This window comes from Equus quagga, chromosome 2, assembly GCF_021613505.1.
Source record: "Equus quagga isolate Etosha38 chromosome 2, UCLA_HA_Equagga_1.0, whole genome shotgun sequence".
Lineage (NCBI taxonomy): Eukaryota > Metazoa > Chordata > Mammalia > Perissodactyla > Equidae > Equus > Equus quagga.
In genome coordinates this window covers 27681381-27692111 of record NC_060268.1, presented here as the reverse complement: position 1 = coordinate 27692111, position 10731 = coordinate 27681381, and the positions used below count along the sequence as shown (strand labels likewise).

The 10731-nt window shown below is 41.7% G+C and overlaps 1 protein-coding gene across 3 annotated transcripts; it reads right to left on the bottom strand.

Moving 5' to 3' along the window:
* Positions 1 to 487: 487 nt before the first annotated feature.
* METTL3 (methyltransferase 3, N6-adenosine-methyltransferase complex catalytic subunit) lies at positions 488 to 9878 on the bottom strand. Of its 3 annotated transcripts, XM_046650507.1 has the most exons (11): positions 9605 to 9877; positions 5388 to 5605; positions 4886 to 5290; positions 3709 to 3884; positions 2954 to 3170; positions 2539 to 2726; positions 2120 to 2158; positions 1833 to 1941; positions 1647 to 1712; positions 1364 to 1476; positions 488 to 712 (listed from the first exon to the last, which is right to left on the bottom strand). In XM_046650507.1, exons 1-11 carry the CDS (start codon positions 9702 to 9704, stop codon positions 601 to 603), a joined length of 1743 nt encoding a protein of 580 aa, XP_046506463.1. In that variant the 5' UTR covers positions 9705 to 9877; the 3' UTR covers positions 488 to 600. The 3 variants fall into 3 exon arrangements, 2 of the variants coding, with proteins under 2 accessions (XP_046506463.1, XP_046506468.1); XR_006887046.1 differs by having other exon boundaries at positions 687 to 712; positions 1364 to 1712; positions 1808 to 1941; positions 9605 to 9878; XM_046650512.1 differs by lacking the exon at positions 488 to 712 and having other exon boundaries at positions 1363 to 1476; positions 1808 to 1941; positions 9605 to 9878.
* Positions 9879 to 10731: the final 853 nt, after the last annotated feature.

The window sequence follows — 10731 nt, the reverse complement described above, 5'->3', positions numbered from 1 at the left end:
AATATCTTTTAAAACAAAGGCCAGAGGTGTTTTCACTTACATAATATATAAGCTAATTTTCTGCATACCCTAGGCACTTATTTAAATTTAATCTAAGATGTGCTTATTTCATTTTTCTTGGAAATAAGCTCAAGAATAATCTAGCAAAGCCACCTAGTTCTAACAATAAGCAAATGTTTAGAGCATGCTGGCCCTAGAGATAATAACCTTAAGTGAAACTCCAATCTTACCTTGAAAAGTACTGTCCCAGAGAACCCCTTCTTGATTACAATGTTCATGTAGTACTAATTGCTGTCACTTTGAGCCTATGCAGTATAATCAACATCTTAATGTTTTCCATGTATTCATTTAGTTTGAGCCCTTACAACAACCCAATGAGGTAGGTAATATTCCTAGTTTACATACAAGGAATCATACTGAGAGATGAGTTACATAAGATCAGATACTTTTAAGTGGCAGAGCCAGAATCTGACCTTGAAATCCCAACTACAATACAAACTTTTATTTAAATAAGGAAAAAAGCTATTGTACAAATATTACTTTTCAGGTGCAGCCTGCAAAGCCATGGCTCTGGATGCTTAGCTCTGTGATGAAGTGCTTCTATAGATTCTTGGGTTTAGAGATGATACCATCTGGATACCTTTGCTTGAACCGGGCAACCACATCTGGGTCTAGTAGGTGGATCCCATCCAGTTGGTTTCCAAGGGTGATCCTGAAGCAACAGCAAAGAAAGGGCAAACCACAAATCCTGGAATTAAAAGACTTAATATTGTTAAAAGATGCTTACCTTTTATTAAGACTACCTAGCATCTCATCAAATAGTCATGCCAATTCTTTTTAAAAGACCTTAATATTAAAATACGACTGGTTAGGAATTGGGCACAGATTGTGGTGTTAAAACAGGTTAGATCTGTATTACTTAAGGGTTAATAACTGATGGCAAACCAGGCCTACTTCACAAAGTTGGTGCTGCCAGTGAGTATTCTTTGGATAAGTAAAATGCTAGCAGCATGTCATTTAAGCTCTAACAGGATGAAAGATACTAAAATTGTTGACAGGTAATACATAGATTCTTAGTAACCACCAGGGGGCAGATTCAATACATCCTATAGATTAACTGAGGAAGATCTTGTAAAAAGAATTGGAGACCTGAGAGAGCAGTGGTTTGAATCCTAAAGCCTATTGGGTTTCCAGTGAAATGCAGAATCCCATAAAACAGTTTAAATACAATTGTAGGTGGTTTATGAATCCTCTGAAGCCCATTTATAGAGTAGAGGAATGTGAGGTGAAGTTCTACTAACTTCTGTCCTTGACCATAAACAGTTTTGCCCTTGGGGGCTAGCATGTTCTCTGGTCACTTTACCAGTTGGGTTGCACATTGTGAGGTCGTCCAAATAACTCAATCTTGCGAGTGCCAGGGGATAGTCTCTCAATCATGCCATAGATTTCATCTGGTTTATGACTAGTGGAACGAACCTAGGAAATAAAGGCTCTAGTTACTTTTAAGTTACGCAAGATTGCATTTCTAGGCCTTTCCATTTATGTTTATGATCCAAATGAGAGAACTTGAGCTAAGAATACACCTGACTTGAGTAACTGATACCAATTACAATGTGGAACCTTTGGATACCTGGGAAAGCACGTACCTCAGCTACGATCACATCACAATCCAGACCCTGGTTGAAGCCTTGGGGATTTCCTTTGACACCAACCTGCCCGCCACAGAGAACAGATTATCTTATGAAACCCCAGCATTTGAACTTTTTCTCAATAAGAAATCCAACAATTCCTCTTTTGCTCCACCTACTGAATTGGGCCACATTGCTGCTCACCAAGCAGTGCTCCTTCCCATGGTTCAACCAGTGACCTGTACGTCCTGTCCGAATGATGCGCTGCAGCTGATTTGTCTTCACCCAGATAATTTCATCTACCCGTTCATAACTGTGGAGTGGAAGAAAGAACTAGAGCTTTAATCAGGCTTTCACAGTTTAGGGGTAGCACTATCTACAAAAGCAAAGAGTCACAGAGAATACTCCAGGAGAAGGGAACCCATATCTCAACTATAGCAATTGTGTGTGTATTTCCCTCAAAAGAAAGCAACACAATGGTTGCTACTCACCCCCAGAGGTTCAGACATTCTCTGCCCAACTCCATGGCCCTAGAAAGAAAGAAGGGTTAAACAGCTACATCCATGCCCCTATTTTTTCTCCCTTCAAGACAGATAAGTGTTTTCAGTAGACATTCAGTGAATATGAACATGCAAGACACCATTAGGGCAATAGGATGGATCAAAGAAGGAAGATAAAACAGAGTATCTATGTTCAATGTCCTTACCTTTCAGAAAGAACAAATGTAGAGTTAAATAGAAATCAAGGTATTATTTGTGTTACAAACAGGCATTAGGTCTCAGTAGGAAAAAAAGGGCTGATTCAGTCATATATTTAATAGCAAGGCTAGGAAAACCCAGGATTTTATTCCCACCCAGTACTCACTCTGTACTATATCTGCCCATACCTACATATCTTTGAACTGCATTACCTGCCTGTGACCCAGAGGAAGAGAAAGCCATCATCCTGCAGTACTGGTATGTTGAGCCTGCGCATCTCATCATCTGTCAGGGTCCCATAGGGCAGCTCCATGTGAATATCCCAAGGTGGGTCAGCCATCACAACTGCAAACTTTCCCAAGATACTGACGTCCAGGTAGCGGATATCACAACAGATCCACTGCATGAGGTGGTATTTGGTCATCTTCCCTTCCTTCACTCTCAGATTCATGGCCCCAGTCCCTCTTTGCCATTTGATTTTCCTTCTCCCTTATAAGCATATGTATCCCACTCCATTCCCAGTCAGCAAGACAGATTGCTGACTATGCCCTGCTTTCCTACAAGTACAGCTGCCCTACTCAGATGCAAGTCCGTAAGTTGAGATCAGTTTTCTGAGCAGACAAGTACCTGAGGTGGGAAGAGTCGATCTGCATTGGAGTCACCTCCAACACTCTGTGTAAGAGCAAGCTCCTGGCTCGGTGTGTGGTCTTTGCTCCCAGGAGCCTCAGAATCCATGCAAGCATCAATTTCATAGTGAACATATTTGCAGGTATCCATGTGGAAACATGTGTTAAGGAAAGAGCAGTCACCTAATGATTCATCAGTATGTTTATTGATGATTCGTCTGGGGAAGTAAAAAGGGAGAATCAGAATCGAAATGGTGTTCCAAAGTTAGATCCCACAGTTCAAGTTCCAAATGGTTTCAAAATTTCCTGTCTTATTACCCTCTCCTAAAATTCTCTCATTAGAGCTTCTCCAAGAGTTTTCAGAAAAGGGAGGCAGGTGACATGGAAATCCGTAATTCACACTAAAGAGTTATAAATCCTCTCTGAGCAAAGACTCAATTTCCTTATGACAGGAAGTAACAGATGGCTTGCTCGATAGAACAGAATAAAACACTAACCTAAGAGCTCAGAGACAGAGATGCCTTGCTTTTGCAAGAAGGGGCATTTAAAAAAATCTCACATCTACTTGTGAGTACAGCCGTATTCCCTCCTGTGGAACACTACTTCTGAAAGTATACCTTCACAGTCCAGAGGTCATAGACAAACCCTAGACTAAATAACAGAATTAAAGACAGAACTCCTATGACTGGAAGGAATGTGCTGAAAAGGAATGACTGCTTCTAGGAGACCCATCCCACCTCTCCCCTCCCAAGAGACCTGAAGTGCAGCTTGCGACAGGGCCGATCAGCATCACTGGCTTTCATGCACTCCTCTTTGGTTCCATAGTCACAGAATTCTTGCACTTGGGCCCGACCTCGTGAGCGAAATTTTTCAACAATGGATTGTTCCTTGGCTGTTGTAGTATTTAATAGTTCTAGGATCTCCTGACTGACCTGTGACAGAAGCAGCCTTGGATTTGAAAGGGTTTGGAGATAAAATTAGCCCTTAAACCACCTCTGTAAATTCTACTTGACATTAATGTCCTATAAGGGGTAAATGAGCTAACTTAATATGGGAAAATCGGAGTCCTGGAAGAGCTTTGTCACCTTTCTCACAAATCTGCATTTGGGTTGGAATTAAAATACAAGCAGCCTCGTTCCTACTGATAAGCACGCTAATCCTCCCTCTGCAAGAAAGCACTCCTTCCCACAAAAACCACTCATATTTATTAGGTACTGAACCAAAGCACAGTGCTAAGCACTTTACTGTTTAGCTCAGAGTCTATGTAACAATTCTGTAAGAGGGTATACTAGTTATCCTCACGTTACAGATGAGAAGATCAAGGCTCAAGAGAAGTTAACTAACTTGTTCAGTTCACACAGCTAGAAGTAGCAAATGGATGCGAACTCATGTGGATCCAGTATTTATACAAAGAACTACTACACTGCCAATGCATATTGTTTAATCATCAATTTTCATAACTAGTGGTACATATGACTGTCTTCCAATATTCATCTCCTTTCTTCTCCCTCTATTTCTATATTTGGATTCTATATTTAGATTCCTTTTCCCTTGATCTGATGATTCTTCCAAACAGATCCAATGACAAAGATTCTCTAAATCAGAATTTCTCAACACTGGCATTATTGACATTTGGGGCCAGATAATTGCTTATTGTGTGGGGCTGTCCTACTATGATTGTAGGATGCTTAGCAGCATCCCTGGCCTCTACCCACTAGATGCCTGTAGCACTCCCCTGTTCTGACAACCAAAAATGCCTCCGGATATTGCCAAATGTCCTCTGGGGAGATGGAGAGAGGCAAAATCACCCCCAGTTGAGAACCACTGCTCTCAACCCTCATTTCTAAGAATTGCTCCTTGCCCTAAGGGTAAATTCCTCTCAACCAAATCTATAAGACAAAGAGTATGTGTGAAAGCACTTCCATCTACCCACCTTCTTGCTCTGCTGTTCCTTGGTAGACTGTTGGTTCAGAAGGCTCTCTATCTCCAGATCAACATCTGAGGCAGCATGTTTCCTTGATTTCTTGGTTGGTTCTTTGACTGGTTCTGATGCTGAAGAGGCCAGACCAGAGGCCAAAGAGCTAGCAAAAGCAGCTACTGTGGTTGAGTCCTGTTCTGCACGCCGCTTCTGCCCTGTGATAGTCCCTGCTACTTCACCGGGGCCCTTCTTTTCTGCCACAGCACCCATCATGGCAGAGAGCTTGGAATGATCAGCATAGGTTACAAGAGTGGGATGTGCGTCATCTTGTAGGAGACTTCTCTTTACCTCAATCAACTCCTGAGCTGCAAACTTCTGTAGGAGGCTTTCCACCCCATCTTGAGTGGCAGGGGCATCTGGCTAGGGAAGGAGGGGAGGGGAGGGCAATAAGGCACAGACCATGAACTGAAGAAAAGAAAAAGTGGCAGATCCCAACCTTGTCTTATCAGTTCATTACCGTGGAAATGGCAAGACGGATGGACACAGCATCAGTGGGCAATGTTAGGGCCAGATCAGAGAGGTGGTGTAGCAACTTCTTCTCTAATTCGGGGTCTGTAGCTAGTTCAGGAGCTGCTGAAGCTGTGCTGGGCTTAGGGCCACCAGAAGTGGGTGCAGTAGGCACTGGGCTATCACTACGGAAGGTTGGAGACAGTGCAGCCTCTGGATTCCGTAGATCTAGGAATGAAGACAAGTGAAAATGAAAAAGGGCAACCACTGTTGGTCTATACATTCGTTCATTTCATGCAGGAAATCCTATGACCAAATTTAGCACTCGTGTGATTTCCTCAATCACACTCAAGTATTCACTGCTTTGACAAGACAATCCTGGATTTTCTGGGAACTGCTTACCTTTTCTCTATTGGGTGAGAAATGTCTTCCTAATTCCTTGTCCTTGCTGTGCTTCAAAGGAAATAAATTAGCAGCATGGTAGATTGAAAGGTCCATACCACCTTCCTTCAGTCACTCTAAATGACAACTGATATAATCAACCTGAATTTAAAAGCCAGAAATATTTTCAACAGCTGAAGCTGTGATCAGATCTTTTTGAGAAATGGAGTTTGAATTTTACTGAATTAAGGCCACTGGCCATCAGAAGGTGTACAAAATGAGAGTGTTGGGGGTTAAAATGATGTGGACTTTAACACTCAAACACAAAAATCTTATAAAACTTTGCTGGTCATCAAGTGATATTTCCTAACTATTTTGATCATCTAGTCTACTACTTCGCGAGCTGGGTGGCCACCATAACCTTAATGAGATTTAAGAAACTCGAATCAGGACAAAATATTACCTTTGGGAAAGGCTAAAATCTGTGATTAGTTAAAATAGAGATGAAATATTAAACTCTCAGGATGTTTTCCTAAGAATTCTAACATTCAAAGAAATGTATTCTTTGAAATAACCAAAATAAAGGCTGGGGTAATTTGTGTGTTTCATCTCTACCTATTCCCACAATACCAAATATCAGCCAAAGCTCTGGGACAGAAGACAATATATGTTTAATCACAACCTCAAAAACACTTTTATAAGAGTCTTAACCATATTATTAGATGGATATATTAGGAGTCTTAACCATGCATTATTAGGTGGATATACAAATCAAGAGATATTTACATCCAAAAAAAAAGTATTTACATTCAAGGGAGAATACAATCTTGTCAAAATTATTAAACATGTTTAGCAAGGACCTGGATGAAGTATCAAGGCCTTAGTGGTTAGGTCTGCATAGGTACAAAGTTTGGTTAATACCAAAGTGTGGTTAATACCATGGAAAAGTGAAGTGGAACTTAAAATGACTGAGAGCAGTTAGATTCATTCATCTAAAGAATATGAATTTAGAAATGGAGATGTGTAAAGAAGTATAGTAAAAATAATTACAGCCTTTTTAAGGAATTTAAAAAACCCACGAAACTACAGATAGATGTCATTTGTCTCTAAAATGACAAAGACAAAGCTGAACACAAAATAGTCAATGATGTATTACAGTGATATAGTGGTTTTTGAAAGATTAATTTTGTAGATCACTTTGTTAAAGCAAACAACTACTGGAATTCTCAGGTCCCCTTTTCCAATTGCCACTGCTGAAGGTAAAACAAATTATTCCACACTAAATTAAATAAATCTCCCTGGAAGAAATGCACTCACCCAAAGCTGTCGTAGCTTTCTACACTGCAAAAAAGGCCAAGGGGATTAAAATGGAGTAACAGGCTATCCATGTGGACAATATGGGGAGGTGACAGAACAAAGCTAGACTGCCTCTTACTGAAATATGTACAGTGAAAACTCAATAACCTACAGTGTCCAAATGTAGTAAATTGGTGAGTTTCTAGTTACAGGAGAATGGAACTATTAGCCCCTCTTCTTTTTTGCTGATTGAGCAACTAATCCAGATAGCCCAAATCCCACTGTTGCTTACCCTGATGATCACTTGAAGGGCCTCTACAACACACTCCACAGTTTGTTTGTTTCTCTGACTTCTCTCAAATATTATCCAAGTACAATCTGTTTTGCTACAATGTATTTATTCAGTGCAAATCAGCTCATACGCAATTAGCAAATAAGGGACTGTCAAAATAACATGGAAAACTTGCTGGTTCATACATGATGTTTTTCATCATGCTAATGTTTTGAAGTGCCCACAGGCAAATTTTCTCACAGTTAAAGCGAAAACTTCAGCAATATATGAATACCTAAAGGAAAAAAAGTGAGATTCCTACAGAAATGCCTTTTAAAAAAATATGACTGGTTTAGTGGCTTCAAGAAGTGCTACACTTGGCACGATGTTAAGCTATCTGGGAAGCTACAAGTTCAGATGAAGAAACTGCAAAGACATTTCCCTTGGTTAAACAAAAACAAGACTGCTGGATGGAAGCAGGAAGTAGGAGCCCCAGGGTATACAGGCTATGCAGATGGAATGACTTTCATTAAAGGTAGAAACACCAGTAGAGATTCAACTATGCTGCTATTTTTAGTAGAATGGCATAAGCGCACCAGTAACAAAGTTATAGGTTTTCAGCAGGCTTCTTCTAAACCTATCTCTTCTATAAGCCCTACTATTTTTAATGCAGGTTTTTGCAGAAGCAGTTTTTCAGGAATATACATATATATAGCAGAAATGCCTCAACCACTTCTTCCAAAATGGTGTTTTTGAAAAAGTTGATGGGATACTTAAGCCCAGTAACAGAAGTCTATGATAAATCAAGAAGCAACTGGGTCATTTGTCTATGACAGAGATGTAATTGTCACATTTTCTATCTAAAATCGATATGCATAAAATAAAAGGCTCAGAAACAGGAAACCAAAGAATAAGAAGAAAACAGAAAACAGAATCACAATAAGACGTCAAAGCAAGTGAAGTTTATATTATCAAGAAAAAAATTCTCCCTCTTTGGTAATTCAGTTAACTACTCCAATGCTTGATTGCTAATCAATTCCTGATCATATGACTTGCACTTCTTCCTCTACTCACTCTGCCCTCTTAACTTCTCTTTTTCTAAGTCCTATACAACCCTGAAGACCAAATTTCAAGTGCCAACTCCTCCATGATGCCTTCACTGATTAAACCAATTCTTGTTACTTCTCCCTTCACTGCACTCATTGTGGACTCATTCATTTGGCATTTTACATACATCATTTTGTATTTCTGACTTTTTATAAGTATCAATCCTTTATCCCCAACTAAAATTTCAAACTCATTGAGGGCAGGGACAATATCTTACTTATTTTTGTCTAACTAGACTAAGGCACACTGTAGATACTCAATAGATGTTTATTTATTATGGTGTGAGAGTCCTGCCAAAGCATCTTCTAGTTCCAGGGGCCAGAAGATGAGCGCATGGACCTAATATGCATCAAGATCAGATTTAGAGATGGACTCGAGTATATAAACACTGGAATAAGCTACCACAAGGGTGGTATGGTTTCACTATCCTTGCAGATCTTTATCATTGATTTGCCGTAAATAATTCGGGGCTTGTACTGGGGATGGGGGCGGGGCGGGGGGGGGAGGGCCGTGGGCAGGAGCTGACAATCTTTTGAAGTTCCTTCAAGTTTTATGACTGTGACACGGGGGGCAACGGGAGGGGAGAAAAAGTTAAAAAGTAAGAAACAAATGTTTTCAGATTCCCGCTCGGTATGTAAATGCCTACGACAATACCAGTTTCTCTACTCATTTAGCAACACCCAGTGCCAGTTCTGTGAGGGCCACTGCGCTGGGCACTGTGGTTATTAAGGTTCGGTCCTTGCTCTCTGGTGTCCACAGTCGCAAAGAAATGACCAGTACAAAGCAGTCGCTATAACCGAAGGAAGAAAAAGGCACCATGGGAGCAACAAAAGGGGACTTGATGCTTCAAAGGATAGGTAGCTGAGAGGCCTCGGCAAAGGCGACATTCTCATAGACAGAGGAGTCAGCAAGGCGGACGGGGGTGGGGCCCGGGCACCCGTCCCAGGCAGGTGAACTAGAGGTACCAAGGCCCGGGGTGGCAAGAAACCGCGACTACTTGCCGGAGGGCGCGGCGTCCGTGCTGCCGAGCGGAGAGGAGAAGAGTACCAACCCACGAGGCGTTAAAGAAATGGCCGCTTGGGGAAGGGCGCCGACTCCGGAGCCGTCTTTTTCTCCAGGGTCCCCTCCCGCCTTCGCCGGCTAAGCAGCGACCCGACAGCCCCGAGCCTCACCCAAGTGCCCCGAGTCCTGCTTCCGCCTCCGCTGCAGCCTCTCCCGCAGCGAGTCCAGCTGCTTTTTGTGGGCCTGGATAGAGCTCCACGTGTCCGACATCCTAGTCTCCCAACCCGGACACGTCTCGAATCAGGCGCGGCAGACTAGCACCTCCCAGCCCCAGCTTCAGGAAATATCCAATTCTCACGCGGACACCCAAGGCTAACAGGAAAGAGATCCCGGGAGATCCACTAGACCGAAAAGTCATTTCCGTCTTCGCCCTCGCTTTGAAGCTCAAAAGGGAGCCACCTTAGGTGTTGGCAGAATGGCGGATACTTTTTTTATTGGAGCTCTCGCGTGCTTCCGGGTGCCGTGAGGCTGTGGTTGCCATGTTGGTGCCTGGCAGAGCGGCCATGTTGCTTGTAGACGCGCATGCGGCCATGTTAGATTTAAAGGGCGAGTCCTGTGAGCTGACCTGGGTTTTGAACGTGCTCGTAGAGCTGCACGTATAGTACAGATTTTGAAAATGAAAGATCACTAATTCCTTTTCACAGTTTAATACTGACATACTTTTTCCACTGAAGATGTTGTAGGCTTATGTTTCCATGCGTTCATTTACAAAGATACAACTATTAAATTGGTTTCCAATCTGTGGGTGTGTGCCCGTACTTCTTTGAAGGAGGAGGAGGAATGATGGAGCAGAGATATTATAAGGGATCTACAACTACATATGCTCACTCTTCTTACTTATACCAAATCTGCAAGTATTGTATGTAATACATTAAAATAGAGTCTTCATAAGGGGGCACTAGGGGAGGTTTCTGAGGTTCTGCTTGCATTGCATTTCTTATTCTGGGAGCTGGTTGCATGAGTATGTTTATGAAAATATTTTGGTACGTGCACTTCTCTGTATGTGTAATAAACTTTTAAATACAAAAGTTCCTTGTTTTTTTAACTTGTTTTTAATGGGGTTTTCTGAATGGAAGTATTTGGGAACCTCTGATTTATCCAATGTGTCAGAAAGAATAGCTTGAAAAGCCATGGCTCCTGTTTTCAAAGAGTTTCTGGTCTCCTAAAGGCACTAAGACCCAGCTTATTAATACTGAGCCATCTTTACAGCATAAGGCAGCATGAGCATAGGCTTTAA

Excerpts from the sequence above, each read along its gene's own strand:
- METTL3 (XM_046650507.1), bottom strand. The coding sequence starts at position 9,704 with ATGTCGGACACGTGGAGCTCTATCCAGGCCCACAAAAAGCAGCTGGAC. Across the intron at positions 2,159-2,538 it reads TTCCTCTGGGTCACAGGCAG|GGCCATGGAGTTGGGCAGAG; the intron begins GTAATGCAGTTC and ends CTTTCTTTCTAG. Across the intron at positions 1,713-1,832 it reads ATGGGAAGGAGCACTGCTTG|GTTGGTGTCAAAGGAAATCC; the intron begins GTGAGCAGCAAT and ends TGTGGCGGGCAG.